Source organism: Manis javanica, chromosome 1, assembly GCF_040802235.1.
Source record: "Manis javanica isolate MJ-LG chromosome 1, MJ_LKY, whole genome shotgun sequence".
Lineage (NCBI taxonomy): Eukaryota > Metazoa > Chordata > Mammalia > Pholidota > Manidae > Manis > Manis javanica.
Window position 1 is genome coordinate 115,510,007 of NC_133156.1, and position 20,765 is coordinate 115,530,771.

At 37.3% G+C, this 20,765-nt stretch overlaps 1 protein-coding gene across 1 annotated transcript in view; it reads left to right on the forward strand.

The window, feature by feature from the left end:
- The first annotated feature begins 15,819 nt into the window (after positions 1–15,819).
- The window catches only part of FGF10 (fibroblast growth factor 10), an 80,038-nt gene continuing 75,092 nt past the window's right edge, over positions 15,820–20,765 (forward strand). The window contains exon 1 of the mRNA XM_017661370.3: positions 15,820–19,803. Within this exon, the coding sequence (XP_017516859.1) occupies positions 19,482–19,803 (322 nt within the window). The 5' untranslated portion in view covers positions 15,820–19,481. The remainder of the gene's footprint in view (positions 19,804–20,765) is intronic.

Below are 20,765 nucleotides of genomic sequence, written 5' to 3' on the forward strand. Positions count from 1 at the left end.
GTTTATTGCAGCACTATTTACAGTAGACAAGATATGGAAGCAACCTAAGTGTCCATCAGTAGATGAATGGATAAAGAAGAGGGGGTATATATACACAATGAAATATTATTCAGCCACAAGAAGAAAACAAATCCTACCATTTGCAACAATATGGCTGGATCTAGAGGGTATTATGCTCAGTGAAATAAGCCAGGTGGAGAAAGAGAAGTACCAAAAAAATCCCCTCATTTGTGGAGTATAACAACAAAGCAAAACTTAAAGAACAATACAGCAGCTGACTCCAGAAGGTACTAGTGGTCACCAAAGGGGAGGGGTTGGGGAAGGTGGGTGGGAAAGGAGGAAGAAGGGGTTTAAGGTGCATAATAATTAGCACACACAATATAGGTAGGTCACAGGGAAGGCACTGTGGCACAGGGAAGACAAGTAACTCTACAGCATCTTACTACACTGATTGGCAGTGATTGCATTGGGGCTTGAGGGACTTGATAATATGGGCGAATGTTGAAACCACAGTGTTGCTCATATGAAACCTTCATAAGGTTGTGTATCAATGATACCTTAATTAAAAGTAAAATAAAATAAAAGTCATTGCCACACCCAAGATCATCCAAGAGTTTTATAATTTTGTGTTCTATATTTAGGTACATCATCCATTTTGAGTTACTGTTTGTGAAATGTAAGATCCGTGTCTATATTATTTTTTTTTGCATGTAGATATGAAGTTGTTCTAGCACCATTTGTTGAAAAAACTACCTTTGCTCCATTGTATTGTCTTTGCTCCTTTGTTAAAGATCAGTTTACTATATTTATGTGGGTCTTCCCCTGGGCTCTCTATTGTGTTCCAATGATCTATTTGTCTATTCTGTCACCAATACCACACTGTCTGGATTACTGGTAGCTTGATAATTGGTCTTTGAAATCAGGTAGTATGCATTTCAAACTTTGTTTTCTCCTTCAGTAACTGTTTTTTTCTGTTGGCTATTCTGGGTCTTTTGCCTCTCTATGTAAACTTTAGAACCAGCTTTTTAATAACCACAAAATAACTTTCTTAAATTTCTACTATGATTTCATGGAACCTATAGATCAGGCTGGGGAAAACTGACATCTTGACAATGTAAAGTCACCTATCCATGAACATGGAGTATTTCTCCATTTATTAAGTTCTTAGATTTCATTAATCAAAGTTTTATCAATTTCCTCATCTTGTGCATATTTTGTTAGATGTATAGCTACATATTTCATTTTGGGGATGCTAATGAAAATGTATTAATTTCAAATTCCACATGTTCATTACTGGTATACAGGAAAGTAACCGACTTTTGTATATTAATCTTGTATCCTGCAACCTTGCTACAAATGCTTATAAAGTCTATGAGGTGTTCTGTTGAAGTTTTTAAAAGTTTTCTACATAGACAATTGTCATCTGCAAACAAAGACAGTTTTACTTTTATCTTCTTAATCTGTATGTATTTTATTTCCTTTTTTTTGCCTTATTGCATTAGTTGGGTCTGATAGCACAATGTTGAAAAGCAGCGGTTATGAGGGAACATCCTTGCCTTCTTCCTGATCTTAATGGAAAAGCTTCAGGTTTCTCACTATTTAGTACAATGTTAGCTGTAGCTTTTTTTGTAGGCGTTCTTTATCAAATTTTAGACATTTCCCCTTTATTACTAGTTTTCTGAGAGTTTTTATCATGAATGAATGGATGTTGGATTTTGTCTAGGGCTTGTTCTGCATCTATTGATACAATCATGTTCTTTTTCTTTAGTCTCTTCTGATGTGATGGATTACATCAATTGATTTTTTAATATTCAACCAGCCTTGCATACTTGGGATAAATCTAACTTGCTTGTGGTATATAATTGTATACATTACTGGATTTGACTTGCTAATATTTTTTGATGATTTTTGCATCTATGTTCATGGCAGATATTGGACTGCAGTTTTGTTTTCAGTACCTCTGTCTGATTTTGGTATTAAGGTAATTCTGACCTCATAGAATGAGTTAGAAAATATTCTCTCAGTTTCTATCTCTGGAAAAGACTGTAGAGAATGGATAAAATATCTTGCTTACATGTTTGGTGGAATTCAGTAGTGAATACATTTGGGTCTTTTTGATTCAATTTATTTAATAGGTACAGGCTTATACAGATTTATTTTTTCCTATGTGGATTATGGCAGATTACATCTTTCAAGAAATTTCATCTAGGTTATCAGATTGAGGGGCATAAAGTTGTTCATAATATTCCTTTATTTTTCTTTTAATATCCATGGGATCATCTAGGGATGACCTCCCTTTCATATCTGATATCAGTAATTTGTGTCTGTTCTCATAAGTTTCTAGTTAGTTTGGCTAGAGGTTTACTAATTTGATTGAACTTTTCAAAGAACAAACCTTTAGTTTTGTTGATTTGTTCTATTCATTTCCTGTTTTCAATTTCATTGATTTTTACTCCATATTTATTATTTTTCTTTGCTTACTTTTCATGTAATTTGCTCTTTTACATAGTTCCTGAGATGAAGCTTAAATAATAAATTTTAGATCTTTCTCCTTTTCTACTGTGTTTTCAATGCTATAAATGTCCCTCTAAGACTACTTTCACTGCATCCCACAAATTTTGGTAAGTTGTATTTTCACTTAATTCAGCATAATTTTGAATTTCTTGATATTTTTCTCTTTGACTCATGTTTTATTCAGAAGTGTGTTATTTAACATACAAGTATTTTGAGATTTTGCAGCTACTTTTCTGCTACTGATGTCTAGTTTAATTTCTTATAGTCTGAAAGCAGATATTGTATGATTTCTATTCTTTTAAATTTGTTAAGGTGATTTATGACCCAGAATGTGATCTATTTTGAGCTTTGTCTCAAGTAGTTTGACACTTGTTGTTAGGTGCATACACATGAAAGATTATGTTTCTTTGGAGTATTGACCCTTTTATCATTGTGTAGTACCCCTTTATCTCTGATAACTTTCTTTACTCTGAAGTTTCATCTGTCATAAATTAGTATAGCTTTATTTGATAAGTGTTACCATGGTTGAACTTTCATCATCCATTCACTTTTAATCTATGTTCATCTTCATATTTAAAGAAGATTTCTTGTAAACAACATATTGTTAGATCTTATGGTTTTTATCCATTTTGACAAACTCTGTTTTTCAAATGGTGCATTTAGACCCTTGACATTTAAGGTAATATTGATAGAGCTGGATTCATATCTATAATATTTATTACAGTCTTTATTTGTTGCCTGGTTCTCTGCTCCTATTTTTTGCCTTCCATACTTTGTCCGATCTTTGTGAATTTTTTCAGGCTTTGAATATTTTATATGATTCTATTTTCTCTCCTTAGCATGTCAGTTATATATTTTCCCAATTTTTCGGTGTTTGTCCACAGGTCATAACATACATTTACAACTAATCCAAGGCCATTTTTAAATAACACTGTACTGCTTCACAGATAGTGCATGTACCTTATAAAAATATATATATATATATATTATTCCTAATTTCTCCTTCACTTTTGAAAGGTAAATTTTCAGGGTACAAAATTTCATATTTCTTTTTCCTCTCAGTATTTTAAATATTTCACTCCATTCTCTTTTTGTTTATTTGGTTTCTGAGGACATGTTAGATGTAACTTTTAACTTTGTTCTTCTCTAGGTATTTTTTTCCCTCTGGCATCTTTCAAAAAATTTTTTTTTATCTTTGGTTTTCTGAAGTTTGAATATAATATGCCTAGAAGTAGATTTAAAAAAATTTTCTGCTGCTTGGTATTCTTTGACCTTTCTGAATCTGTGGTTTGTTATCTGACATTAATTTGGGGAAATTTTCAGTTATCATTGCTTTAAGTGTTGATTCTGTTCCTTTCTTTTCCCCCTTCTGGTATTTCCATTATGCATATGTTACACCTTTTGTAGTTGCCCCACAATCCATGGATATTTTCTTCTTTTTTCTCTTTGCATTTTACTTTGGAAGTTTCTGTTGTCATATTCTCAAGCTCAGTGATACTTTCCTATTAATGAAACCATCAAAGGCATTCTTCATTTCTGTTAGTGTTTTCATTCCCTAGCATTTATTTTTGATTCTTTATTAGAATTTCCATCTCTCTGCTAAGCATTATACATCTGTTCTTGTATTTGTCTACTTTTTTCATAAAATCCCTTAGCATTTTAATCATAGTATACTTGTTTCTTTAATTCCTTGTCTGATAATTATTTGTCTGATAATCCTGCCATTTCTGACTGTGGTTCTAATGCTTGTTCAGTCTCTGCAAACAGTTTTATGTCTTAATATGCCCTTTAATTTTATGTTGAAAAAGGGATGATGTACTCAGTAAAAGAAAGTGTGGTAAATAGGTATATGGGGCAGGGAGAAGCAGCCTGTAATCCTACAACTAGGTCTCAGTCTTTTGGTGCATCTTTGTCCCTGTATTGTGAACCTTCACCATTACTTCTCAGTTCCCCGCACCCCTGTCCTGAGGTGGGACTGGATGGCTAGAGAGGGCTAGATTTGGTTATTTTCCTTCCTCTACATGGAAGGCTAGAGCTAGCTGGAGTTAGGTGTTTCCTTTCCTCTAGTTTGATTAGATTCTAGTAAAATCCAGAAAGTCAGAATAACTGGTAAAACAGTTTTTCTTGAGAGAAGGCCTCATTAAGAACAGAATGCTCTGGTATATTTCAAAATGACTGCTTTTTTCCTCCCCTTGCAGATGCATGAGATTTTTTTCCCCAATATTCACTGTGAGGAGCTGGTACAGCTCCTGAAAATTAAACTCACAAAAGTGTAGGAACCTTCCTGTGACTGGGTTTCCATTTAGTTTTTAACACTCATTAGTTGCCCATACTAAGCCTCTAGCAATTTGTCAAGTTTATGTTTCCCTACCCTGGCACTAACTGGTTCCTGTGGAGATTTCTGCCCATGGATTTCTGTTCTGATAAGCTGTGATTTTCTGAATCTGCCTATCTCTTCAATATTTGGAGCAGTGGTTTGACCTGGGACATCTCTTCTCTAGGAGATCTAAGAAAAGTTGACTTTTCAGTTTGCTCAGCTTCTTATTTGTTAGGATGGAGCAGCAACTTCTAAACTGCCTACATGCTGGACTATAGCCCCAATCACAATTAAGTTTCTTTTTATTTTTACTCTGGATACCCAATGATTATGACACCATTTTTTAAAGTATTTTCCTTTACCACTGGATTGCTTAAGGAATTTTTTTGAAAATACGGTCACCATACAAGTATGGGTCTATTTCTGAGATTTCTAATCTGTTCCAATGTCAGTCTGTCTGTCCCAAGCTGTCTTAATTATGCAGAATTATAGTTAAATCCTTTAATCCTCCAAACTTTGTTCTTCTTTGAAGAGTGATTTAAATATTTTAGGTTTTTTTGCATTGCTATACAGATTTTAGAATCATTTGTAAATTTTTACAAGTAAATCTGCCAAGATTAGGATTAGGATTGCATTGAATTGCATCAATCAAGGGAGAAGTAACACCTTGAAATACTGAGTCTCCCAATTCATTAACATAGTGTCTCTCTCCATTTACACAGGTCTTCTTAATTTTTCTCAAGAATGATTACTGTTTTCAATGCAGATATATCATACATCTACTGTTTAATTTATGCTTAAGTGCTATATGTATTGTGACATGATTACAAATGAAAAATTTTTATACTTTATTTTCTAATTGTTTACTTCTAATATGTAAAAGTATTTTTTCATATTAGTCTTATATTCTACATCATTGTCAAATTTAGTTATTATTTCTAGTACTTATTTAGATTCCTTAGGATTTTCTATATAAACAATTATGTGTAAATTAAAGGCAATTTTATTTCTTCCTTTCTGATCTTTATATCTTAAAATTTTTATTTCTTGACTTATTCCAATGCTTAGGACTTCTAATTAATATTGAATAGAAGTGGTGACTGGGTATTTTTTTTTGCCTTTTCAATAATATCTGAGAGAAAATATTCAATATTTTTCCAATGTGTATATTAGCTATAGATTAAGGAAATACATCTTTTATCAGATTAGGGCAATCCCTTTATTTCTAGTATGCTGAAAATTTGTATCATAAATGATGCTTTCTCTGCATTTATTGAAATACTATTTTTCTCCTTTATTCTGTTAATATCTTATGCTTATAATATTTTTGTCATTTCTGTGTCTATATTCACAAAGGATATTTGTCTTTAGTTTCCTATTTTTACAATATTTTAGTCAGACTTTGTTAGTCTCATAACATGATCTGTCTTCTTTTTTGTGAAATATTTTATGTAATATTGGGGTTATTTCTTCATTAAGTTTCTTAGAATTCACCATTGAAACTATCTGGATGTTTAGTTTACTTTGTGGTAAAATGTTCTATAACAATTCAATTTACTTAAGAGATACAGTGCTATTGTTCATATGAATTTGGGAGTCACTAAGCTTCTGTGTATCTATAATTTTGTGTTTTTCACTATTTTGTCCACTATTTCTCCTTCTCCTCCTTCTTCTTCTTGCCGTATTTTCTCCTTTCTCTCCTTTGGGACATAAATTATACATATATTAGAACTTATGATATTATGCTATAAGTCCCAGAGTCTCTTTTTATGTTTTTAAAATATTTTTCTATTTTTCAGATAATTGCCATTGACTTAGCTCAGTTCACTAATTCTTCCCCTTGAAATCTCCATTCTATTATTAAGTGACATTTTTATTGAGGATGTTGTATTTTTCATCTCCAGAATTTCTATTTTGTTTCGAATTTTTTTTTAATCTCTGTACTTTGATTTCCTAGCTTTTTAATCATTGTGATCATATTTTTCTTTACCTTAAGTTACTTCACTGAGTATAACTCCTTAATATCCTTCTGGGCTAATCTCTACATTTGGTTCATCATGCTATTGGTATCTGCTGATTATCTTTTCTTTTGAGAAAGGGTCACGTTTTTCAGATTCTTCATATGTTAAGTGACTTTGGGTTGTATATATGGTATTTTGAATGATACACTGTGGATTCTATTATATTCTTCTGACTGATTAATTTGACTGGATTTGAAGTGCAAATTCTTTAGTAGCTCAAACTCCAGCTCAGTTATTTTATCTTTACCTAGGGAGTCTTCCACACATGCATATTTCAGTGGTTAGCCAGAAAATAATGTAAAGCTTATACAGAAAATTGGGGGCTCCCGTTCTCTGGTTCTCTGCTTTCCAGAACTGCTCCTTACTTTTCAGTGTTTCAGGTCATAACTCTGTATTTGGTATTAAAGACCAGAAAGCCTATAGTTTTCCATCAGAGTTTCAGTCATCCCACATGGCTGCTCATGGTAGTCTGCTCCTCCCTTGATAACCCAAACTCTGCCAGAACTCCAGGGACCACATCTGCATATGAAAACGGCTGGCATAATAAAAAAGGCATCTTTTTTCATGCATCAGTAAAGTTGTCAGAAGCCTTCTCCCATGGCAAAACTGTTACATGCCCATCCTAAAGCCAGTCACTAGCAAAGATAATGATATATTATGTTTGGTTCAATTATATGACCTTGAGGTGGATGGGGGTTTCACCAAATAAATTAGAGACTATGTCACAAAGGGAAAGACTGGTAATAGTTCTTGGAGAGGCAGTCAGTTTTGCCTGCTATATGAAATATCAGGAGACACTTCTCACATAGAATGACACTGGAATGATACACCCCAGAATTGTGCAATGTGGTGCTACTGAAATTAATTACAAGATAATTTTATGAAAATAGGATTTGGAAATTCATAAAGTAAAAATCCATTTTATTTCCAGTTAAGTGCACAGCCACTTAAATGGAAATGAGATTGGTTAAGAATTCAAAGTATGGACACTCCGATCATGGATATGCAATGAAAGAGGAAAGCATTCTTGGGGGGGAGTATATAAAGCAAAGCATAATCATATTGAGAAAATATACAGGCCAATGGAAATCATTAGATAAAAACTCTCTCAAGAAAAAAAAAGCAAAGGAAGTATATATTAAAAACAAGATGAAACACTGGGTGATAATAAAGCAAACTTCTCTTTTTATAGCATCACTGATTCCACATTCTCCAGCAATATGAAAGTCTTGAAAGAGAAGAATAAGAAATTATACATTTCCTATAAGAAACAGTTTCAGGAAATACACTTTTGTTAGAACATAAACCCAGAATAGTATTCAACAGGACAACATCTGCTGAAGCAAGGACTGATTTAAGTCTCAAAATACTACCCAATTTAAACACATTACCTCCCCGGTCTATAAATCTTGACATTTTTTAAATGAAAAATCATTAATAATCTATTGGTTAAAGATTCTCTCCCTAAGCAAAAGTATGTTACTTTTACTAACTTTAATAATATCTGTATAGTATTGCTGAAAATAAGACATTACAAGAAAATGATGATGATTTATGTAAGGAGGCTTAAAATGGTGTCACTTTTGGAAAATGTATAGCAGAGGAGCAATAATTCCCTTCTGTCACGCTCCTACCTAAGCTTCCAGCCCCCTCCACAGGAATGTCACACACTCTTAGAATTGAGAACAGTGCCTCACTGCTTCTCTCCACTGAGGAGTGATGCACTGGGGCTCAGGCTCTTAGTCTTACAGCTGCTTTGATGAAAGACAGGGATCTGGATCAGAGCCCCCTGCTTTGGGCTTTGGCATGCTCTCGCCATCCCCCCCTCACTGGGCCCTCACAGGGAACAGCCCATGACAAAATATTTCGCTTTCCCCTCATCCCCCCAAAACTGTAATTTACCTCTAGCTTCTGCTCTTTCCTGATGGAAGCTGGGGAATGAGAGCTTTCTCGTTTTCCTCCACCAACATAATGTCAGCTACAAATTTCCAGTTTTCCCTAATAGTCATTCAATGGGATGGCTTCGGACAATTCACTTGGTAATAAAGATAATTCAAACGGGAAAAAAAGGATTCCCTCCAAATGACAGAAGCAAATATTTTTAAGACAAAAAATGATGGAAATGAAACTGGCTCCCAAAACTTCATACAATTAATTTATTCCCAAAACACTCATCTGTTGTCATGTGGATGCAGCCTTGCATATTTTCAGTAGGCCTAAAAGGGTAGTGTTTATCAATAAAACATTTCTAAGTACCCAAACTAATTATACTTTGTATTGCTGAATCTGGAAGTTGTTTTATTTTTTAAAAATCAGAGGTTTCTATTGCTGTCTGTATTTCATTTCCCTTGCTTATTTACGAAAAGATAAACTAGTCACATTTTCCTCCTGGCTTTGCGTAGTTATAATTTTTTTTTAACCTCATGGACAATTTTATTTTGGACTTCAATATTGGATATCCTGTCCTTAGGTTACTATATTTGTTCTAACTTAAATTTTTATTTAATTTTAAAAAGCATTAACAAAAATCCAACTGACAAACTCAAAATAGAAAGAGTTGAAAATGGCAGCAGAATTTGTTATTGTAATTCTAACTCTTCAGCAGTGAATGAATAGGGATTGTTTTTTTCCTCACAGCCCCCTCCCCCCTTGTCTGAAAAAGATGATTTGGCATCATAACTCATGACTTTAGTGGCCAGACTGGGATCTTGCACTAAGAATCCTCACCAAAGGAAGCTCCAAATACTCAAGGGAATGCCCTCAAATAGCTTGAAAATTTTTTCTCCACTAATTATGTAGAACCTATGTGCAGCCATCCCACCTTAATTTTCTAAGCAAAATAACCAAATTATTTTTCTGTCTTGGCACAAAACTAGCTTAGGGGTCAAGTCTCTGCCCCAGAAGAAAGAAGAGAAACTTGACACAGAGCATACAGCCCCCAAATTAGGGGAAAAGGCTCTCTAAATTCTGTTTCTGTTATATTATCAACAATCAAGCAGAAGAGGCAGTTATTTAGAACAAATATCTTCATTAGAAAAGGAATAAAGAAGCAGAGATGATATGTTTGAGTACACATTCAGAGCCCAAAACCTTCTGGAAGAATTAATAAAAATCAAACTCCTGAAAGAAAAACACAAGAAGACATCAGTGCGAAGTACCATTGTCCTTGCTCCTTAGACCCTTCCAGTGCAGATACCTCCTAACTTTGCCAACAGGCATTTCTGAGGTTCAAAGTGCTCCATCTGAGTATGGAGGGCTTTAATATTCACAGGAGTATGCTGAAAGGCGAGTCCTGGCTCTGCCCTTCGGGCAGGCTACTTCACTTTCCTAGACTTCAACATACATATCTCAAGATATTACTTCCTCCTCTGTTTTGTTTGTTAATGACAAAGAATTTACAAACCTATTCTTGTAAGAGGAATTTCTCTGATAAATCAAACATTCATAGCCGCCTTCCAATTACAATGGGCTCCTTTCCCTGTTCTACTAAGCAATTCTTTTACTTGGGTTATTTCTGTCAATCTAGAAGTTGATCTCGAAAACAGACAGAATCGAGTACTAATTCATATAAGTAACACTAATCTCTTATAAGTAAATATTGAGCCACTTCAAAAGTTGTTTCTGTATTTGGAAGAAGGTGCTCAAAAGGTACAAACTTACAGTTATAAATAAGTACTAGGGATGTATTACAACCTGCTGATTATGGTTAACATTGCTGTATAATAAATACAAGGGAAAAGTTAGGAGAGTAGGTCTTGAGAGTCCTCTCACAAGGAGATTTTTTATTTTTATTGTAGCTGTAGAAGATGATGCTGTTACCTGAACCTACGGTGGCAATCATTTCACATTATATGTAAATCAAACCATCATGCTGGACACCTGAAACTTACACAGTAATATATGTCAATTATTTCTCAAAACCAGAGGAAAAAAAAGAAGGTAAATGGGCCACTTTAGCTCCTAGACATCTTCTTAATGCATGCTTCGGAATTTTAACAAATTGTTTTTCAGTCAATTCCAAATGATCTGATAGACTTTTATTTTTAATAATTCAAAACAAATCTAGATGTCTAATAAGAGGAGCATGAAGGCCTGTGTGTGTGTGTGTGTGTGTGTGTGTGTGTGTGTGTGTGTGTGTGTGTGTGTGTGTAATGACAATAAGAGAATGAGTATGGTGATTTACCACAGTTAAGTTTCTCAGTGCAGAAAATATGAGATGAAAACATTTCACACATATTATTTCCTATTTTTTACCATAGCAAAGATAGATAAAACAGTAAAAATAGTATCAGCTAAATAAATGAATCCAGAAAATACTGCTATCTAGTGCTATGAAGTAGGAAATATCTAGCACAAATGAACAAAGGCAAAAGAGTATTTCTCAGCAGTTAGCCAAAGAAATGCTTCTGAGTCTTTTTTCTCTCTCTGCTTAGGAAACTTAAGTATATCAAACCAAAATATCAAAACCTCTACTGATAACTGAAATAGGAATATGAAACCGATAATGGGATGGACAAGAAGGAGCTATTTTAGATTATTGAGCAGAAATTAATTTAAAAATAATGCATTTTTGAACTGTTATCCTGAGATCAGTTACCTTATTCCTTAGGTAAGGTTCAAGAGATTGATCAAGATGCTCGCCTAATTTAGAGATAGCCTAGCGTATCCTCAACCACAAGGACATCTTCTTCTAAAGGCATACATTGGAATGAACCCTGATAATTTTGTATAATAAATAATAAATGCCCCAGAATTTCTGAAATCTTCCCTTGCTCCTTCCCTGTCCCATAGCCTCAGCAGGGGCCACTGTTGTTCTTGCAAGTATGTAACATTCTTCAAATATGTGAAGGCTGAAATTCTTAGGATTTGCTCATTGAGAGCATTTATAAGTAGCCCATGACCACTAGCCCTGTCATCCCAAACAGCTTGCTTTACCTTCCCAGGCCTCTTTCTTCTTCTTCTTCTTTTATTTTGTTTTGTTTTCATCTATAAAGTAATGGCAGTGGGACTAAGGAAGTGAAAGTATTTTCTAGCCTTAAAGGTTCAAAATTTTATCATTGTTCAGGAAGATAAGATGAAAGGATAAAAAAGAAAGCCTTAATCTGAGCTCCATAAATTCTAGTCTATACTGATTTCTGCAAAAAGTTTATTGTGAAATCTGTGGAATTGTGCAGATAGTAGTCAACCCACAAAATTATCTGTATATATATTTATATTCTATATAAATACAAATATTTTTTTATCTTGAGAGTTTTGGTACTTTACCCAGCTTGCATGCCTAACTGTACAATTCAAGGCTGGTTGCTTCTCAGTTTTTAAAGAATAGTCTTTGGATTAAAACAAAGTAGGCTAGAAACTATCATTTTTCCCTCATTCCTTTCTACACTAAACTACAAGCAAAGGTCAGTATAACAAATTTCCTCACCAGAAAAAACTAATTATTTTAAAGCTCAGTAGATTTATGTTAGGAAACATCTAAATTTTTCATAGTAAACTGAAAAGAAGCAAGCTAATGTTAACACAGGGCATTGACTACAGTGTTTCACATTGTATGTTGTTTATGAAAATAATTTGTATTTTCCTGAATTTGGTTTTATAAACTTATCTATGTAAAAAGTATTTTATTGAACACTTAACAGTCAAAATGTTTTACCCTTTGATTTTGAACCTCAAAGTCATTGACTAAATGAAAAATACTTCCGCATAATCAATCAAAATGTAATACTGGATTATGTATTTCTTGACAGCAAGTGTCAAGTGTCATTATCCTTTATACAGCTCAAAGAATATAGCATATCAAGCAAGCACTAGATGCTTCACTGTGCACTTTGAATTAAATTACACTCCCCTGTTATCTTGCACATATATAAAACCCATGTTATTATAATTTTTTAAATTTTATTAGGGTATCATTGGTATACCATCTTATGAGGTAAAACCCATATTACTATGCACTGATTACTTACTACAGAAGATGTATGCTGTAGTGAACATAAGACACGGAATTACCCTGATTGATTCAGATGAACAGACCTGAACAAAGTTACCAGTGAAAGGAACAAGCACTGGATAGTGATTGCAGACAGGCGACAGAAAGAATTGTTATTATTCCTTCGGCTAAAGAGGTAAGTTTAGGAAGTGCTATTGCTGGGACTCCAGTGACAGCTTGAGCCCTGGAGGAGGGATATCGACCACTGCCAGAAAAGAGACACTAAAACAAAGAGGAGGAGAAGGAGAGATATACTCAGAGTTCTCTCTCCTCTGTGCTCCAATTCTGAAGATCCTATTCACCCAAACAGACTCTAATCCAACTCTTCTGTCTAAGAGACACTAGTGATGTATAGCTGTCAGCCCAGAGCTGAGCAGAGAAGGGCAGAAACTGGACCTGGGGCCAACCCAAGAAAAACCAGCATCACAAATATTGCATTTATCCAATGCAATAATATGTTTGTTAATAGTAACTAATAAAAAGTAAATCTTTTTTAAAGTCTATTTAACAGAGGCAAAATTTTTCCAAAGGGAAAATGGGCATTAGGGAAAATTGAATTTGATAATATGTATGTTTTAATAGGGGGCACACAAAATAGGAGATGGAATGCAGAATGCTTATTGGGACGTAATTAAAATAATAAATTAGAAAGCTTAAAATATGCATCCAGCGGTCTGAGAGCTGAAAGGAGAGCAAGTCAGGTTGAGTTAGCAGAAAGGACAGAGCCAAATCCCCAGACTGAAGGAGAACCTGTGAGAGATTGTGCCAAGGTCATAAAATAGGAGAAGATGGAATCTTGATCCTTCATGATGCCAGACAGTAGAAGTCACAGTTTCCTTCAGCTCTTTTTGAAGGTAGTAGGACAACCAGAAAGAAATTTCAGGGGCTCTTTTTTCTCCTACCAAATCTCTCCATTTGCTTTCTGAGTTCTAAGAGATCCCTATATTACCCACCATTAATAATAAAGTAGCTAAAATTATTCATGCTGTTTACAAGGTAAGTTGCTCTGTCTTATTTCTTGCTAGAATCTTGCACCATGTACAATGCCCAGCTGGCACATAAACACGTATCAGTAAAATTAGACAGATAAAAAGCCAACTAAGTGAACAATAAAGAAATGAATGCACTTTGTATGTCTGTTGTTGTAAAGCATTGCAACTTTAACAGAAACATTATGACCTGCCAATTAATTCACAAAAATAAGTGACTGATACCAGAATGTTTACCATTTTGATCCAGGATACAGGACCAGGAAACCTAGAGAGCTGGAGGTAGAAGGCAGCACAGCTCTACAAAAGGACAGCTGGAAACAGAAAACAAACAGAACTCTACAGAGACTTCACAGCTTTTTCAAGGGAAGGTTCTGTTTACCATCAGCTGGGAGGAGACAAACAGCAGCTTTGTGGAAATACGTTTGTTGTGTTTGGTTGTGTTTGATGCCAAGATGCAGAGTTCAGTTTCCAAGAATTTTTGGTGATTTATTGCATTATGAGTGACTTAAACAATTGTACATAGAATTTTTTTCCTTCAAAAGATCGTTTCACCATCGTGGTAATTTTTCTTTCTTAGTAATAGATCATTAAATCTGTTTGACGGCTAGGGAATAGAAAATATTCTTTGGTTTCAAACTTTGAAAAATAGATTACTCAAGCCAATACCTATACTTCAAAATACCATACTGCTTTATGGAAATTTAATATTAGAATAGAGAAAGCAGAATCAAATTATAAATCTACTTTTCTAGGAGATGCCATAAATTTCCTGGAGAACTTCACATTCCGATTATATAGAAAAAACCTTGAATACTCTGAAAATACATGGTATGCATTGATCTCTAATCTTGTACATTTCACACACTGTGATAAAATTGCCAAATATATGCCAATATTTATTTGGCTGATCAACTGTACTTAATAATTCAACTCTAAGCTATTTTATCACTTTTCTCTAGCTAATCTATTGTATCACAGTTATATTGGTTTTGCATAAGTAAATCCTTCTAAGCCTTCTTATCGCCTCCACCCTGGCACCTCAGACATATTAGAACAATTAGTGGTCAGTGACAAGAAGAAGAGTAGCAGGGAAGAAGAAAAGGGAAAATGGACAGAGCAGGTATTACCAAAAAAATTAGGACGACAACCTATAGTTTGGTACCTGAATTCTAAACTCAGTCCTTCCACTGAGTGATGTGGGCATCAGTTCTCTCCTCTATAAATGAATGAGCTGGATTCAGTTATTGCTAAGATTCCTTCTGGCTGTGAAGTATTGCACTTTACTCTGTAGGGTAAAACCTCTTTGCTTTTCACATGAAACTCCTAGTTCAATGACAAAAAAAATAAGATATTATTCTTCTATCTGCCCCAAACGTCTCTGACTAAGCATCACCTCTGGCTGCATCTCGGGAAGACCATAAGCCCCAACAACCCCTTAAAACTGGTATCCAAAAGGGAAATGGGCTGGAACACATACTCCTGAGGGCTGCACTGCACACTTTAAAAATGAGGAGTGCACATGTCTACTTTGTAGAAAGCCTGGCTGACTTTTGACCTGACTTAGTACTATTTGAAGCAGCTTACTGACACTGCCAATAACATCACACATACTAGAACACACAACTTGTAACTAAACCACAGATAGTGCCAAGCAACATAAAGAATCCAGGAAATAGATACTTTAAATGGAAACTGCTCAAACAGAATAGCTACTGAAGGATCTGGAAGTACATTACCAAACTGCTTCTCTGAGGTTACATAGCTACATTTTAGGATTCTTCAGGGGCTGCTGCCATGGTCTTGCTGTTAAAAACCTCAACAATTTTTCAAGATATCACATTTAACAAAAGGCCACATCTATTTCTTCCAATAAAGATTTAGCCTAATATTACTGGATACATTTAGGGCATAGAAATAAAGCATGCTTTCCAGAGACCAGGAAAAAAGAGACAAACAGCCGTTTAGAATTAGTAGGTACCACTCTAATCTGAAGCTTGCACTGTCCTTTTCAATCGCTGCAGAGAAACAATTAATAAAGGAACCCATTAAGACCTGATTATTGCTGCTAAAAAAAGGAAGGTAGAATTTCAGTCCTTTGAAGTAACTGAGAATGATTCAGGCCTCATTACAGAGATATAATCTACATTCATACATTTATGTTAGTGATTCAAATCTATTGGGAGAGATTGAATTCCGTTAAATAGTGCATCTTTCCTGTGGAACTTTTCTCAGGCTTTCTCGGGCTAACCTAAGAGGTGACCTAACAATGCAAAGCAGTGGAGTATTTAGGAATTCAACTGTGCTATAAAAGAAAGGCTGCACAGAAAAGAAAAAGAAGAATGAGATATAATCTAAAAAGCTATGTCAGCTTTTCCTTTGGGCTGTTTTGTAAATGCCCTTCCTGTCATCACGCTATACAGAAGGGCTGCAAAAGAGCTCCAGAACTTTTAAACACTGCACCTGCTGCAAGCAGATTTTAATATGGAAGTTTTAAAGATGTGATTTTCCCCTTTCCAGACAGAATAAAAGCATAAAACTTTGAACAAAGATCCGAGCAGCTTCCTCTACTGGAGCATAAAAGTGGTAGATTTGAATGTGTTAGAGGGAGAGGGAGCAGGGAGAGGAAAGAGAAACAGGGACAGACAGATACTACCTTCAGGGTGGAGTGGGGGTGTCTACAGTGAGTTTTAAAAACAATTAAAAGGATCTCAAGCTGGCATCAATATTGTTGATGCTCAGTGTATAGAAACCTCAAAATAATAACTTCCTGTGTTTAGTAACTTTTTAAAGTAGAATCTTTATTGTATGGTTTCATCAAACATAATTTTTTTTTAAAAAAAGAACATGTAGTTTTAATTAGCTGTCAATTCAAGCAGTTGGATTCTGCTAAACAATTGAATTGAAACTCAAGTGCCTTAGAAACACTATGCTCTCAGGCATTTGTCAGCTCAGGTATGAAACTGAATCAGAAAATTAAAATTAGCACTGGGAGTTCATTTTTAAATATCCATGTTTTAATGAAAGAAAATAATTGTTTGATGTATGTTTTTGACTTGCTTAGCGTTCCAATTAATAGCTGCAAAAATTAGAGCTAATTATATTAAATTTGAATATCTACTATGGTGTTCACCACATTGTCAAAATTTTCTGTCAGCATTGCCATGGGTTATAAATAATGCAATTAAAATCCTGATTCTAGTATTAAATAGCTCTATTTCCAAGGTACTGAATAAACAGGAAAATGTAAGAGCATGCACATGAAGTCACTTTTCAGGTCACTAAACAATATAATTGGGCAATCATTCCTAATGCCCATCTCTAAAGCTAGATTTTCAATTCCTTTCTATTTTCTTCTGTTCAAATGAAGATTGAGGCTAATGCACATTATAGGGATTCTGACTTGTATATACATACACAAGTTCTTCTGATTAGCTCCCTCCAAATTACAGTGACAGAGGTCAAACTCCCAAGTTCACCTTGAACTGATTCTCCCTCTCAGAATAGCAGCCTGAATATATTAGGTTGAACCAAAAGAAATGGTCACTTTTGAAGGCTGTAAACTATCAGACTGGTAATTTCATATGCTTCAGTATAGCACAAATGTCCAACTGTCCTACAAAACATAAACACTTTCTACAATACACCTGTAGGTACGTACTCCTTCCAGCCAAACTTTCCCCAGTTTAGAGTTATTCTTAAAGAAGAGATCCTCTAAGAACTGTCTGTTACTCAAATTCGAATGGATTATCATGATATTTTATTCTTTGTGCCTCTTAATTCTTGGCAGGGACCTGATTCTGTCTACACCTGGGTTATGAGCAGGGTGAGCAATTAGGAGTTGCAAAGGGTTGAGTGTGAGCCAGGAAGACTGGAGGTGCAGTTGCATTATAAAATAGAGCCCTTAAAACATTAAATCTGAAGATAGAAAAAAGAAAACGTCCTTTTAGGGCAAGGTGCAAAAGAAAATGCAAAGAAAACAGAACAGCAGAATATTCAACCAAACTTTACGGTTAAATCTTTGCAAACTCAGTGAAGTGCGTTCGCTTTAGAGCACACGTGTGATTCAGTGAGAGACCCATGTTAGCAATTAAAAATCAGTCATTTCGTCATTTCGGTCCCTGATTTCATTTGCACCAAGAGAGGGGCAACTTTTAAGGGTGACGATAAATCTCCCTGAGCTTGAAAGGCAGAGAGGGCCAAAGTGTGAACTTTTTACTTCAGCAACGGAAGCGAGAAATCAGTGATTCATTAAAGCAGAGACCTCCTTGGAAGCTGGCAGAAGAGGAGGAAAGGAAGCTAATTATGTCTCCCTTTTCGGTGCTCGCTCCGACCAGTTTATAATCTGCTGCTTTGGGAGGTTTACCCTCAGCATCTTCTGCTCTCTCCCTCAGCCCTCCCCTCCTTCTGGGAGCGAGAGGAGGGAAAAGCCAAGCACCGAGCTCCAAGCTCCAGGTGGCTCTCAAATGCTTCACTGCCAAGAGAGAGAGAGAGAGAGAAAAAAAACAAAACTCCGACACAGGAAAACAAGTGAGAAAGGGGCTCCCCAGAGGGGATTGGTTCATGCTGGTGAGAGCAAAATTCGGAAAGCACGAGGATCCAGCTCGCGCCGGTGGCCAGAGCAGCGAGCACCAGGGCGCTCCAGCAGCAATTAGGCGGAGCTGGAGGCTCCCGAGGCGGCTGCGGCTGCACAGCAGCGGGACGGACGGCAGCCCCCGAGCGTCTCCTCTCCCCGCTCGCCGGCTCTCCCCCCTCTCGGCCCCCTCCCCCCTCCCACTCGCTGGCGTTCCCAGCAGCCGAGGGTTTCAGATGTCCCACCGCAGTTTGACCCCCTCCCCCCGCCTCTCCACCCCTGCAAATGAGGTTTGACCAGCAGAGGCAGAGCCCACCTCTGGCTCAGAATCACTGACATTTAGACTCCAGGCTTCAACCTGTTTACAAGCGGGCTTTCCAAAGGGAGAAGGGAAGGGAAACAGGGCCAAACAAAACACCAACCGCCATTCCCCCCCCAGCAAGAAGTGACTTTCTGGAGGCTTCAAATCAACAGGCACCACCAAAAAGAGAAAGCAAGAGAGGGAAGAAAACAACGGCGAGCGGGCAGCTGACTCCAGTTCGGACAACTCCAAAGGGACGTACTTCCAGAACTGGGTGGCCGGCTGGGCTCTGCGGAGAGGGACCAGAGGGTGCCAACCGCAGAGCAACGAGGAGAGCTCCGCCAGCCTCCCACCCCAGCCCCTTAGGTTTTGTTCACCGTGCTGTCATCTGTTTTTCGGACCTTTTTTGTGCATAACATGGTGAAGAAAGGAGTGAAGAAGAGAACAAACTAACTCCTGGGGGAGTGAAGATCGCTGGTGACCAATACCACCGCCGCCGCCGCCGCCAGCTCCTGCGTCCGCGGCCACCCACGTCCACCGGTCACCCGCAGACTCGAGAGGCGCGCGGCCGCGGATCCGAGAACGGGGCGAGGAGAGGCAGCCGGCCCTTCCGAGGAGTGATGGATGTTGGTGCATTCACTTCTGGTCAGATCCGCGCCCGCAGGGAGCTAAGCAGCGGCCGCCACCTCCAGCTGTCTCCTTGCCTCGCACCAGGTCTTACCCTTCCAGTATGTTCCTTCTGATGAGACAATTTCCAGCGCCGAGAGTTTCAGTACAATGTGGAAATGGATACTGACACATGGTGCCTCAGCCTTTCCCCACCTGCCCGGCTGCTGCTGCTGCTTCCTCTTGTTGTTCTTGGTGTCTTCGGTCCCTGTCACCTGCCAAGCCCTTGGTCAGGACACGGTGTCATCGGAGGCCACCAACTCCTCCTCGTCCTCCTTCTCTTCTCCCTCCAGCGCGGGGAGGCATGTGCGGAGCTACAATCACCTCCAAGGAGACGTCCGCTGGAGAAAGCTGTTTTCTTTCACCAAGTACTTTCTCAAGATTGAGAAGAACGGGAAGGTCAGCGGTACCAAGAAGGAGAACTGCCCGTACAGTAAGTAGCAAATGCACGCTCCCCTCCTTCCAATTATCCACCCCCACCCCACACGGGGGAAATCTGTTCCAGATGTGGCCAGCTAAATATTTACGTCCCCAACCCCTGTAAAATGATTAAGTGAAATACTTTCACACTAAGCCACCCCCCTCCCCGTGTATACATTTTGCTGCTGCACCCCCTCCCTTCGGCGCGGCTCCCTCCACACCCCCCACTCCTTGCCACCCTATGGGCCGCCCTTCTGGCTTGTCACTCGCCCGACCACGCAGGGCTCCTACGAGCTGCTGCAGTGCCGTGATGCCTCCCTCTCTGTCTCCATCGTCCTTCCCCGCCTCATCCCGAGGTCTCCTTTCCCTCCCTTCTGGAAGTGGCTCAAGTAAACACATTGTTTCTTTTCCCCGGCAATCTTATTAAGAGTTTTGGGGCAGTTTCCTCAAGCTGAAAATAATTATCTGCTGTCAATTATAGGGGCTTTATGGGAACTTTATTCAAGAAAAGAAAGTCAATTCCACTCACTCCCCACCCCACACCCTTATTACTCTACCACCCCTCTAGATAGGAGTAAAAGCATTTTTCTGGTTTTGATTTTTTTTTTTTCCGTCCTTCATGTTGGTTTGAGTGATTGCAGTCCATGAAGTTAGCTTCTCAGGCACCACCGCTGCTATTTGTCTTCTGCCTGCCTTCTCTCTTGGTAACATGATGCTCATGTCTGCATTGTCAACAGCATATGCGCTGCTCTGTGGTGTCCTGGTGTACTCGTTTCTTCGGAAACCTCTCATGTTGCAGAGCCGTACTACTACAGCATTGTAAACATCTGGGACTGGATTCACACAGACCTCACACAAATTTCATTGTCATTCTTTTATTTTCAAAGTAAAAGTCATGAGTCTTTCCATGCTGTAGTTTGTCGGGTAGGATGAGGTTTTCTTCTCAGTACAAATTGTGACCTGGAACCCTTTCCT